At 41.9% G+C, this 14,443-nt stretch overlaps 1 protein-coding gene across 1 annotated transcript in view; it reads left to right on the top strand.

The window, feature by feature from the left end:
• The window catches only part of Pio (zona pellucida domain-containing protein piopio), a 77,344-nt gene that overhangs the window by 41,011 nt on the left and 21,890 nt on the right, over nucleotides 1-14,443 (top strand). Inside the window, exon 4 of the mRNA XM_077407345.1 lies at nucleotides 903-1,117. Coding sequence (XP_077263471.1) covers nucleotides 903-1,117 — 215 coding nt within the window. The remainder of the gene's footprint in view (nucleotides 1-902; nucleotides 1,118-14,443) is intronic.

Raw genomic sequence — 14,443 nt, 5'->3', positions numbered from 1 at the left:
AGAAGTTTTGCTCATTTTCGCGTTTTATGATTCCCATAAAGTGCGAAATTGCGCGGCGCGCTCGCTTTCGTCTCGAATAATCGTTGCCCGCTGCACCGATCAAAGAATCTTCTCATCTTCCGACTTCGTTTTCCTTCGCGGACCGCGTATATACGTTTCGAGAGGCACTCTTGACGGCTACGGCGGGCTTATTTGTGCCGTTAAACCGGGAAGCAATCTCGTGGCGGAAATTTTAGTAAAAATCGTAAAAAAAAAGCTCGTCGGACTTCACGTAATTGGACCCGTTTCGCGCAACGGAGCATCTGGCGTTGTTCGATTCGCGAGTTATCTTGAAATCGAGAGCGATTCGTAACAGGTGAACTGGGGTTATTAAACCCCGAGCTATATTAACTGAGATTCGTCCGACGTGTCAGGCGTAAATAACGATAAATTACCGTACGGCGAGTACAATGCCCGGGCGATACGGATATACCGGGGGTTCGATGGATGTATTCGATTCGTATCGCCGCGCGTCGTTGCTCATTCAAATATATCTAGCGCGTACGAATACGGCACACGGATATCGAATTAATTAATCACGTGAGGTAATCACCGTTACGCTATCGATGCCTGAGAAATCGACACAATGTTCGAAGACGCCGATATGTTAATTTAACATTTATAATCTAAATTATATTTCAGATATTAAATGCGATGATAAGATCCATCACTTTAGTTCAGACCCGCGCAAGTTCAGACTTGTAATTTAGATTTATTAGTTTAATTTACTTAGGATTTTACGGTTTGAATTCATCATAATTTGCTAGTGTAATGTGCACATTTAATACATGAATACATATTCATATGCATCTATATATTAATTATATTAATATCTAAAATATTTGTCGATCTTAATTTTTCAGCGACCGCGGCGATAGCGAGCACCGTGCAGATCGAGTGCGCGAGCGAGTCGATAATCGTTCACATTTTGACGGAGGGCAACACGGACTTCCACGGTCTGGTCTATCCGCGCGGCTTGTCGAAAAACAGTACCTGCCTGCAGGAGTACAGAAGTCAGCCCGCTCCGATCACCTACAATCTGCCGCTCAGGTCTTGCAACACCATGCCCACCGAACTGGTGAGTTTTTTCCCTATATAAACAAATCTATATTTGCATCTACATCGTCAGAGATACTCCGTGTATGTATGCGTGTGCATGTGCGCGTATATTTTTTCGACGCATTCCAATTTCTTCAGATTTATCCTTAAGTTAGCCTTTAAGTTACCTTTTAGCTTTTCTAATTACTGATATCCTCCCGTTTATGGTATACGTGCCGATCGACTTGCGGCGTAAATTATCGTGTGCGAACCAATTAGATTATTACCCATTATCTTAACAAGCGCCATGGAATTATCGCGCAGGAGGAGAGGCAACCGTTATAACGTTGCATCACCCGTCCGCACCTTCGACCGATCGTTTTAATTCGGTTTATCGCCTTCTCCACCCGTTTAAGTGCCTCCCAGCAATTTCCCGGTATCGGTGGCGGTAATTACCCTAAGATTTCTGCTTTATGACAGACACGGATCGAAATTATCCGAAAGGCATGATTAGAGGGTTCGATTAGAGGTGGAAGTGGAGGCGATATCCGTAATCTTCGACTTGTGACGCAAGCCTCATTCGTTCTGTTTCCCCGCTTATTCCGACACTCCTTACTAGGAACTAGACTTATCGCGCCCATTGTGACGCGGCATCACGATATTTCGGATCGGGATTAAAATATTGTTACGTACACTGAAAGTAAACTGTAGAAAATTGCATAAGTTTAAAATTACATAATTTTATACACTATTTTTATAATGTATCGTGTAATGAAATCTCGTAATCTTTAATCCTTTGATGAGGGAAAATTAGAAGATAATAAAAGATTAACTTTTTAAAATCTGTTTGTTAGAAATTCAACGATTTCTTACATTAAAAAGATGTATAAATATATGTACGTATATAAGCAATAGATTCGTGACTTTCAATAAATTGTAGACGATGACTCATAACATCACGATGGATCAGCAATTTAAAAGACCTTACAATTAAAAATTGTTATTTGTCAAAGTATAATTGTAAAGAGAGAAGGCTTGAAAGTCGCGGTATATACAAGAAAATAAAAATTTATATATAAAAATTAACGTTTGAATTTTTTTTAGCTATGGATGACTATTCGAATTGGCTAATACAATTGTTGCTGCTAACATTACGTGAAAAAAATTAAGTCGATGAATAAAAACATTCGTTATAAAGATGTTGACGAATATCTCGAGGAAGGAAATGCTGGTACGTAGATAGACGGTCCCGTGTAACAAGCGCGATATTATCGCAACAGTCACGCGAACAAGCGCTATTAACATGCCTAATGTTATCGCAACTATTGTTATTACGTCATTATGTCATTATTATTAATATCACAGCTTCAATGTATACTCCGAGAAGGGAAGAAACATATGGTTATTTGCGATCGAATATCTCGACACGTATATCGCGGTCGCTGCAACGATCGCGATCGTCCGTACGCGTTCGTCGGCGATGAGAAAAAAAAGAAGAAAGGAAATATTGAGACGTGAATACACGCGCGTGTACACGCTCGAAGAAACGAGGCGCATCAGTATTGGCCGGGGGGATAAGCAAAGTGGTGGACGGAAATACGGTGGCGATGGTGTGATGATGATGATGATGGTGGTGGTGGTGGTGGTGGTGGTGTTGGTGGAGTAGAGGACACGTTCGTGTAACGAGGGAATCGTGTGTCGAGGCGAGAGATCGTTTCCTCGCTATACCATAACTGGACCGTTATGTGACCGGACTTACGGCCTTCTTCTTGGGAGCGTTACGAGAGATATACAGGGTGTACCGGAATCAAAACGGGTGCTTTCAATCGCAACTCTTTCGGCTAATTAGGCGGCAATGTTTTGTATATCTCTAATTGGCTCTAAATGAGGATTCTGGCTTAAAACTCATTTGAAATTATCCGAAATATTTTCTATAATTTGTTTTTTTTCTCTTCTTAAACTTCGTTTGCCAGAAGCAAATGCATTAAAGGTTTTTGTCGAGGAAAAATTATTTCCAAATTAGACAAGATTAAATCGATGTTCACTGTTTGTGCTGTAACGGGCCGGTGCTCGGTTCTTTATTTCCTTTACCTAATATAATAAACATTCAAAAATACGCGGCTTGACTTTACAATCTAATCACCGCGGCTTGTAAGTCCAACGCCGATACGATGACGATATTACTGCGTAAATAAATTCACGTCCGTTTCTTATTCATTCTCCCGGATTAAGATTGGAAACTGCATCCTATTAATAATATCTCGGGAACAAGTAATTAAAGTGTAGTCTCAAAATTTATCTCCTAATTTATACCTCTCATAAACGTATTCCCCGCGAGACGTGAACGATTGCCTGGCTTAGGCATCGCGGTGTGACTTCGTTGTTTAGAATAATTGTCTACGCCCTCCGGGTTGATATAATGGAGCAGCAAACATCTCGCGTGACGCAGAGACACGTGTTGGATTTCTAATCGTCGGTTTCCCCGCGAGCCCTCGCATAAATACACACACACAAACAGTAAATGTCAAACGTACTTTCCTCTTGTGCAAGGACAGCAGTAATCGCCGGGTGTGTATGTAAAATGCGCGGCTGTGAATCACATTCGGCGTCTGACTAACGCGATATCTTCGGCAGAGAAGAAACGAGAGACGACTCGCAGCTGTCGTCCCTTACTCCTTTTCTGCAACGCAGATGCGAGGCACGCCGGAGTCGCTGACTTCTTAACGAATCGCTCTCGCTCTCTCCTTCGATCGGGCCGATAACGACGCCGAGCTGATCCCGGAGGCGATGCGGAACCGCCTCGGTATCCTCTTGGCGTATCGATGATTAGAAACGTTCAGCGGCCGCGATGATCATGGTGACGATAACGTGCTTTTCATGCCGTCAACTCAATCGAGGATGCTGGAACTTAGAAATAGTAGAATTAGAATAAAACGATGATACATAAGGTGAGTTAGGGTATTAGTGAAATGTCGTAATCGAAAATTATATTGATATATTAATTGTCAAGACGTATTTTTAACGTTTATTATACAGCGTCGCTGAACCAAGTACGGCCGGAATAAATAAATAAATACGATGAGCATATACGAGATACGCGTGTGTGTCATGTTACATTAACAGGTCAATTTTGGCGCAATTTTTTGATTTTAACACTTTTCTTTGACAAACATTTTTAACATTTTAAAAATTATGAAATTATGTTGAACAACATTATTATTCACCTAAAGAACCTATAATTACGAAGATATACGAAAAATTGCAGACAATAATGATCTCACATAAATCGTAATCGAGAAATATATTTAATCGTCTGTATTCCTCGCTAAACACTAATAACTAAAGTATACGCTGCGATTGAAGCAGCATTTCTTGCGAGTCTATATCTCAACGAATTATTTGTTACGACGGATTGGCGGGGGCCGTCTGTATTAGCGGCAGATTGCATCATTGCTTTAACGAATTGAATTCACCGGACTCGCACATTTGTCGTTGCATTCATATCCGAACGTGAATCGCGCGATGCGCGGCGTCGAGAATTAGCTTTGGTGTAAGCGCACCTGAGCGTGCATTCGACAATTTTATTTTGCCAACGTACAATATGTCCCGCGTCACCCGCAGTCACCTCGGAAGGGCGAAGGTGCGACGACGACGATGACGACGGATTCCCGACGGGGGGAGGATACTGGTTATCCTTCTCCCTGGCGTCTAATGGCAGCAACACCTATACCGCCGACACCGAGAGGCTGCATAATTTAAGGGCTGGCACGCCGAAGGGAACAATAATTCGCGGCCAGTACGACGCGGCCGCACGCTCATAAGACGAGGTCGGATAAGGTGAGGGGGAGTCTTTGACCCCCGCGTATACGAGCGGTTCCCGGTGATTCTCGACGGATCTTTCACCCGGTGTGGGCGTCGCGAACGCGTACCATCGTGGGCAGTCGCGTCGTTCGTTTTCGCACGTGTGCGTTAAATCGACGTCATACAACTTTGGCGTTCTCGCACAAACTTGCTATGTTTGGATAAAAAAGCGCGAATGCATGACGTTAAAATACAATATTAGTTTTTACAATGCACTCGCGATTTTAATCTCAGACGGAATATCAGAATATCTTTTTGAAGTCGATTTTTCCTTGACGAGAATGTCCGAAAATCTTCATCTTTTTGCAATTTTTCAATTTTCTCATATATCCTTATTTTCGAATTAAAATTATGTTAATTAAAGTAAAATAATACTGTCTACTTGAAAGCAGACAAACAGTATAATTCTATTGTTTATCATTGGTTCGTTTAATACTCCTCTTAGTTCGCAAGAATTTCTTCTTTTCTATAGTCATTCGTGACTCGAAAATAATCAATGCCTTGTTATTTTAAATTAAAACAAATCGACTTTAATTATAGAGAAGCCGTCACTAAAATAGAAATCTAATAACAATTTTTACAAGTATAACTTGAATGTCCGAAATCAGGTGCGGTTTATTTCCCTTCTTTGCGCAAGTAAGTTGAGCCCCAGCAAAATGATACGCGAGACGAGGCGGGCTATTATGGCGATCAAGCGCGATCCTTACGTAATTGTCTTCAAGTGCACATTCTCATGTACATACACGTGATTCGATGTCTTCTTACGCAATAAAGGACTCCTCGCACAGAAAACCTACGAGCGAGTCATGCTATCAAATTCTTCCACGTACAAAGTTCGATTATCATTATCGATTGTCCGATAAATCCATCCACCCGAGGAATCCCGATTATAAAAAATTCTTGCATTATTATACGCGGGAAGAAATTACAGACGCTTTCTTCAAATCTGCATTATCGCATATCAATTTATTCGTCTAGCTCTCACGAGACCTCCCGAGACTCTCTTCATAAATAATTTCGCGTTGGAGGCTGGCAATAAAATCCGCGAGGATTGAGATGTAAAGTCGCCTTCTTATCAAGAGACACGGTAGTGTCTCGCGCCAAGTACACGCGGAGCGAGACCGACCGTGACTCTTTTACGCGACGCGACGGGTTGCGAGTACCCGAGATGTTGAGATCTCGATAACGAGTGAACGGATCAAGTTCTAAGTAGGCTTGATCGATAGCTTGGGGTCCAATTAGGGGGGGGTTTCTCTCATAATATTCCGCTACGTGCCTTACGAGCGGAGATATTGCGACGCAAAGTCCAAATGTGAAAATTTATTTTTAAGATACTCCTCCTCCTCCTCCTCCTCCTCCTAACGCCGCGATCTATCAGAGAAACGTCACTTTCACTTTTTCGACGCTGGCGGCGCAGGTATCGCCAGTTTCGATATCGCGCGCGTATTTCGAAATTAGGTCGATAGACTTATCGGTCAGGAGGAAGATTTCTATATTTAGGTAAATTAGGTATATATATAATAAATATTGAGTCAACGGAAAAGAAGGTTCTCTATGCTTGGCAGAAAATGCCGCTAGGGAATTTTTAAGTCGATTCTTATGAATCAAGCTTGAATTTGATGTCTATGTATCCCAGGTTGCCGATGACGAGGTCCAGATAGTGCGCTTTATAGTTTTCGGTGTCCAGGTGTAATAATACGTTGAATTCGATGTCTACGTGTCCCAGGTTGCCGATGACGAGGTCCACATAGTGCGCTCCGTAGTTTTCGGTGTCTACGTGTATTAATACCTTGAATTCGATGTCCACGTGTCCCAGGTTGCCGATGACGAGGTCCACATAGTGCGCTCCGTAGTTTTCGGTGTCCACGTGTCCCAGGTTGCCGATGACGAGGTCCAGATATCGCGCTCCGTAGTTTTCGGTGTCTAGGTGTAATAATACCTCGAATTTGATGTTCACGTGTCCCAGGTTGCCGATGACGAGATCCAGATAGTGCGCTTCATAGTTTTCGGTGTCCAGGTGTAATTGTACGTTGAATTCGATGTCTAGGTGTCCCAGGTTGCCGATGACAAGATCCACATAGTGCGCTTCGTAGTTTTTGGTGTCTACGTGTATTAATATTTTGAATTCGATGTCCACGTATCCCAGGTTGCCGATGACGGGATCCAGATAGTGCGCTTCATAGTTTCCGGTGTCCAGGTGTAATTGTACGTTGAATTTGATGTCCACGTGTCCCAGGTTGCCGATGACGGGATCCAGATAGTGCGCTTCATAGTTTTCGGTGTCCAGGTGTAATCGTACGTTAAATGCGATGTCTAGATGTCCCAGGTTGCCGATGACAAGGTCCACATAGTGCGCTCCGTAGTTTTCGGTGTCTACGTGTATTAATACCTTGAATTCGATGTTCACGTGTCCCAGGTTGCCGATGACGAGGTCCACACAGTGCGCTTCGTAGTTTTCGGTGTCCAGGTGTAATAATACGTTGAATGCGATGTCTACGTGTCCCAGGTTGCCGATGACGAGGTCCACATAGTGCGCTCCGTAGTTTTTGGTGTCTACGTGTATTAATATCTTGAATTCGATGTCCACGAGTCCCAGGTTGCCGATGACGGGATCCAGATAATGCGCTTCATAGTTTTCGGTGTCCAGGTGTAATCGTACGTTGAATTCGATGTCTAGGTATCCCAGGTTGCCGATGACAAGGTCCACATAGTGCGCTCCGTAGTTTTCGGTGTCCACGTGTCCCAGGTTGCCGATGACGAGGTCCAGATATCGCGCTCCGTAGTTTTCGGTGTCTAGGTGTAATAATACCTCGAATTTGATGTTCACGTGTCCCAGGTTGCCGATGACGAGATCCAGATAGTGCGCTTCATAGTTTTCGGTGTCCAGGTGTAATTGTACGTTGAATTCGATGTCTAGGTGTCCCAGGTTGCCGATGACAAGGTCCACATAGTGCGCTCCGTAGTTTTCGGTGTCCACGTGTCCCAGGTTGCCGATGACGAGGTCCAGATATCGCGCTCCGTAGTTTTCGGTGTCTAGGTGTAATAATACCTCGAATTTGATGTTCACGTGTCCCAGGTTGCCGATGACGAGATCCAGATAGTGCGCTTCATAGTTTTCGGTGTCCAGGTGTAATTGTACGTTGAATTCGATGTCTAGGTGTCCCAGGTTGCCGATGACAAGATCCACATAGTGCGCTCCGTAGTTTTCGGTGTCTACGTGTATTAATATTTTGAATTCGATGTCCACGTATCCCAGGTTGCCGATGACGGGATCCAGATAGTGCGCTTCATAGTTTCCGGTGTCCAGGTGTAATCGTACGTTGAATTTGATGTCTACGTGTCCCAGGTTGCCGATGACGAGGTCCACATAGTGCGCTTCGTAGTTTTCGGTGTCCAGGTGTAATAATATGTTGAATTCAATGTTTAGGTGTCCCAGGTTGCCGATGACAAGGTCCACATATTGCGCTCCGTAGTTTTCGGTGTCTACGTGTATTAATACCTTGAAATTGATGTCTAGGTGTCCCAGGTTGCTGATGACGAGGTCCACATAATGCGCTTCATAGTTTTTGGTGTCTAGGTGTATTAATAACTTTAAATCTGAATGGGTGCGTTCAGCCGATACTCCGCTAGCCTAGCAATCGTGAGCAGTTGCTCGTTTTTGCTCGTTTCTTCTCTTTTTAATCCAGTAAGTCAAAAAAGAGGAAACGAGCGAAAACGAGCGACTGCTCACGATTGCTAGGCTAGCAAAGTATCGGCTGAACGCACCCAATGTAGGACACGTAGATATCGAATTCGAGGTATTAATACACGTAGACACCGAAAACTACGAAGCGCACTATGTGGACCTCGTCATCGGCAACTTGGAACACGTGGCCATCAAATTCAAGGTATTAATACACCTGGACACCGAAAACTATAGAGCGCGCTATGTGGACCTCGTCATCGGCAACCTGGGACACCTAAACATTGAATTCAAGCTTGATTCATAAAAATCGACTTAAAATTTCCCTAGCGGCAGAATTAAAATTATGTCATGACATAATAAAAATCGCTGAATTAAAATTATGTCTAGACATAATAAAAATTGGACAAAAATTATGTTTAGACATAATAAAAATTGGATGAATTAAAATTATGTCTGACGTAAAAATAATTATCAAAAATATCGATACCTGAAGATATCGGTACATATACAGTTGCGAACAACATTCAGTAAGACACGCAAATAAAATTAAATAAAGAATTTTACAGTTAACGACTTATTAACATTAATCATGCTTTATTGCGATTATGTTTTATGTTGAAATTGAAAAATATATACAAGGTGTACAACTAAAAGGGTTACAGATTATTATTTTTAAAAAACTGAGCAAAATATTAAATTGTTGTTTTCTTTAGAAATAATAATCCGTAACACTTTTAGCTTCATACCTTGTATTATATACGGTTTATGAAATTATAAGATATATTGTTTATAAGATTAAGTTGCGTAACACTACAAAAAGGCGTGATATCCGTACAAAATTACCTTTTTTAAAAAAAAGGTAAAATGAGCGCCAAGTACACGCATAATAGTGTATATGTATTATGTTGTTACCCTGTTATGTTGTTACCTCGAAAAAAACAAAGTGGTAGTATTATACCTCCAGATAGCTTTATCCTGTACATACTGTTTATACAATGCGTAATATACTACAAAAAGGCGTGATATCCGCACAAAATTACCTTTTTTAAAAAAAGGTAAAAAAAGGCGCCAAGTACACGTATAGTAGTGTATATGTTGTTACCTAAAAAAAAAAAAGAAAGTGGTAGTATTATACCTCGAAAAAACCTAAGTAACAAGTGGTAGATCTTTATATCTCGAAAAATCTCGAAAAAATCTAAGCAGTAGTATCTTTATTTCCGAAAAATTATAACCCAAGTGATACACGTCACAAAATTATGTTACCTTATCAAAAAGAAGAGTCGCGCTTCAAGTGATCTATTACAATTACAAAAAAGAAATGATATCTCTTTAAGTTAGAGCGCCAATTACAGAGAGAACATGTATATTGCCTCAAAAAATAATTGTTGCACTACATTGAAAAATTTTTACATTGTGTCAATTAGAAAAGAATGTATAATAACAATTTTATAATATTAAAAAATTTTATTTAAATTTAACAAGGGAATACAAGATATTTAAATACAAAGTTATTTACATGTGTATTTTTAATGGCCACAAAGAATTACAGAAGTAACAGTACAAAATAAAAATATTTTATTAAAATACATAAATTTTTCTTGTAAAAAAACTTGGCGCTGCTAGACCTCGAAATTTTAAATAAATAAATAAACTTATTCTATACTTAATTATAAGCCGCATTATCCGCCGTCCGCGTAGTCACACACACCCATATCACTCACTCCCACATCCACGCTGATAATCATTTAATATTACTCCCATTGTATTCTTCTCTGAATTATTTTTATTTATTGTTGTTTTTATTTATTTAAAAGGTCTAGCAGCGCCAAGTTTTTTTACAAGAAAAATTTATGTATTTTAATAAAATATTTTTATTTTGTACTGTTACTTCTGTAATTCTTTGTGGCCATTAAAAAATACACATGTAAATAACTTTGTATTTAAATATCTTGTATTCCCTTGTTAAATTTAAATAAAATTTTTTAATATTATAAAATTGTTATTATACATTCTTTTCTAATTGACACAATGTAAAAATTTTTCAATGTAGTGCAACAATTATTTTTTGAGGCAATATACATGTTCTCTCTGTAATTGGCGCTCTAACTTAAAGAGATATCATTTCTTTTTTGTAATTGTAATGAATTTTACGAGGCTTTACGTTTTTTTTCTTTCTCCATTTGCAAATTTACTATCGGCTATGAGGACTTGGGTTGAACATCGAGTGGGCCGGTTTGCTATCTTAAAGGCAATGACGTGAGCTTTGCCCACGCCAGTATCGTAAAAGTAAAAGTCTGTGGCCGGGTTAATTTGTATCCTTGAGTGCATATTGGCATTTATATATAAATTCTCATAGCTCTTTCCCGAAGTTCCGCGAAACAGGTTCATCATTAAGATATATATGCCGCAAATAGATGTAAAACATATAATGCGAATATATATTTTTGCTTTAATCGGCACAGGGCGATAAATAACTACGTAAAAACATTACAACTATATATAACTATTTATTGCAAAATAACAGTTGAAAGAAGTTGAATTTGTTATTAACCGAGACACAGATATTAATGTGAAGCAAAGTTCCTTATAATTTTAATATGGTCGACGAGAAATTTCGCCTCGCTTTTTAGCCGAGAGTAATCGTGTGAAATTTTGCTGAGAGGGAGTCTCGTCTCTCGCCAGAAATGGCTACGCGAGATTTAAATGGTCAGTCAGTCTGTCGAAATCGCCAAACTTTCTCTCGGTTCTCAAAAAGGTGGACCACTTGTAGAGACTCGTTATTATATAATTTGATTTTTTCGAGCCTCCTTTCTCTACTTCTCGCCCGTTTTTTTTCTCCGAAATATATTGAATATCCTTGATTTTTACGGGTTGTTTGTTTTTCTTCGCTCAAGTCTTGTTTAATAGCTTTCGCCTTAAGAGGATTCGTATCACGGCCGATGATCTTTACGCACGTAAAATCAGCTCGGTAACTCTTTTCTGACCAAAGAGGATACCAAATCGCGGGGGAAAAATTCGCCGGAGGTAGTCAGACCAGTTCGACAATGCATACAACGCATTCGCCGTTTATGCACCGCCTACCTGCGGCGCGCGCGTTTATTTTACCCGGACTTTATGCGCTTAATTTATCTGCTGACGTTCCGTTAAAAAATCCACCGACTAATTTAGAACGCACAGACAAACTTCAACTTAACGAATGACGTTAATTTAAGGCATGTCGTTAAACAAGAAGAAACGTCTACAAGATATACCTACACACTCGTACGGCCGCGGAACGAATTCGATTATTTAAAGACTTTGTCTCGTTTGTCTTGGCAAACGTAAAAATACTTAAATACATAACGCTTAAAAAAAAATAATAATAATACTCGCTCCTGTCATTTTCGTAATTATTTGCTGAGTGCATCATAAGTATATAAAAAAGTTATGACTATGTGGTTAAAAGATCTTAAATTCGTTAATACTCTGGAATTACTAATAATAAAGCTATTAATATTTAGACAACAGAGGTGCGTTAGATATAATTGCACGCGAATAATGCAGGAATGCTTGATGCAATATGCAGCACCTTGCAATGTTAATCGCGCGATGCGCAGTGCCGGCTAAACGATAAATCGCATAAATTTTTCATCAGCGACATCGGGGTCGTCCGTAAAGAAGAGATATGAAAAGAGATTATGTCATCTCTTAATAACGGTGTCAATAGCGAGCGAACACGGTGCCGCCGTCACTAAAATTAATCGGGATTAATAGTTACGGTGGCGCTTAATTGACCGTTCAATAGCCCCGGTAAATTTATTCCACGGACCCGTGTAACCGTCACGTGTGGTCGCAGGCTAATTTTGATGCGATTCAATTATATTGCCGCCGTCCCTCGATCCCCGCGAATGATACATCGCCGGGCGGCGTGACGAGATCATCAGACTAGCGTCGTAAAAATCGTTAACGGAATCGTTGGGCGGCGGAATTATAGGACGGGGAACGGCGAGGATATCGCGGTCGTGCGTGGATATCTTATACGCTAAATCATGGTGTGTCGCGTGTTAAGCGCGAATCGCGCGCGAAGCTCGCTCGCGGCATAGAGCGTCGCTGGCATCCCGTTCCGAGCGCAGCCTCGGCCGGGCCGGTGTCCTTGACTACGGCCTTGCAAATGCATCGCGTTGCAGCTGCATACGCGCCGCAGACACGCGCGCGCGGTAGCCGGGCGATTAATCGGACGCGGCCGAGTTTATTGCGATCGCGTAACGATCATCGCGGGCGACGCTTTCGAAGGGCTTCGGCCGAGGAGTACGAGCTTCGCGTGGGTATGATTATCGCGAGTATCGCATTAGGCGTAACCCGTGTAACGACCCGGCAGTATCCGTGGCGCGCGCGGCGCGGCGCGGCGCGGCGTTAAGCTTTCGCCCGATGGCGTCGAGAGCGCCGTTCTCACTCTCGTTCTCGTGTATCTTCGCCCATAAAATCGCGATCTCGTTTCTCGACGGAAAGCCGCGCGCCCCACGGTTTCCCAGAAGTTTCGCGGAACGCGTTGCCCAACATCGAGATAACGATTTCCATTTTCATTTTCCCGCTCTCCCAGCCACCTCGGGGGCGTTTCTTTACGGCGTTTTTCCCACCCGGATGCACTTGTTCGAGAACGCCCGTCGATTCACGTTTCACCGCGATTGATGTCATGATTCAAATTAATACGATGTCGCGGACCCGAGACTGTTAGAGAGAGATAAGAGAGAAATTTTCCAAGTATAAGTTCTTTAAGCAAAAAGTAGCTGATGTATAAAAAAGATAAGTGGATGACATGCGTCTACACGTAAAGAGCTATTTCGTTTGATAAATAACCAAGTTTGCCGCGCGCACGCACACACGTCGTGCAAGTTATTGAATTTAATCTCTACTTACGCGTCTCTGCGGGGAAACGTAAACAGTGAGGTATGAACACTATGAACGTTGAATATTCGCTGATGGTCATCCATCCGGTTGGCGTGGCGAGATAATTAAAAAGGTTTAATAAGTCTCGTCTCTGAGGCGTTGTTATTGTTCGACGGGAAGCAGCATCCGTCTCTTGCCGACGGAATCCGCCGGTATACCCCGGCATCGTATCCGTCTACGCAGCAGGCGGCACGTCCTCTGCTCGCACCACCGCCATTAAGCCGGGGCGCACGGAACGGTGCCCTTGCCCGCGCGTTCGCGCTCGCGCTCGCGCGGGATACAGAAAGGCCGGATAATATCTTCCTAGTAGTGAGGTAACCACCGGTTACAGGCGAACCCGCCATTCCTCTCCTCGAGGCCCAATTAAATCGTAAAATCGTAGCCCCGAGGCTTGGAAATTACACGCCGCTTTTACCCCGCTCTCGCTGGTCGCTTCCCTTAGCGACAGCCCTTTTTTCTCGACTTATCGTTTCTAAGGGTTGTATACTCCACTTTACGGGCGCGGCGGCGCGATCGACGATTAAACTTGAAGACTCGGAAAGTTTCCGCGTTGAATTAATTCGCGTTACCGAAGCAGATTTTTCATTAATTCTAGATCGTCCGGGCGACATTAAGTATATACGTTTCCGTATAACTTGATTGTGTCCTTAATTGATGTCTTAAAGTCTTAAAATAAATCTTGATTTGAGATATTTAAACGAGATTGTGAATATCGTATGAAAACGGAAATTAGATATGGTAATTCCTGGTTAAATGCTTCATAGACGTCCGAACAACGTTCGCTTACAATTTTTCCGACGGACAAAGTACATACTTCAGACATCGGAGATTACGAACGTGTAAGAGAGCGCGCGATACTCTGCAAAATGTACAAACAAAGTCTTTCCGGGGATC

This window comes from Temnothorax americanus, unplaced genomic scaffold, assembly GCF_048541705.1.
Source record: "Temnothorax americanus isolate GAGA-0224 unplaced genomic scaffold, ASM4854170v1 Scaffold22, whole genome shotgun sequence".
NCBI classification, from domain to species: domain Eukaryota; kingdom Metazoa; phylum Arthropoda; class Insecta; order Hymenoptera; family Formicidae; genus Temnothorax; species Temnothorax americanus.
The sequence above is the reverse complement of the archived record's forward strand: the minus strand, read 5'-3'. Positions and strand labels throughout refer to the sequence as shown.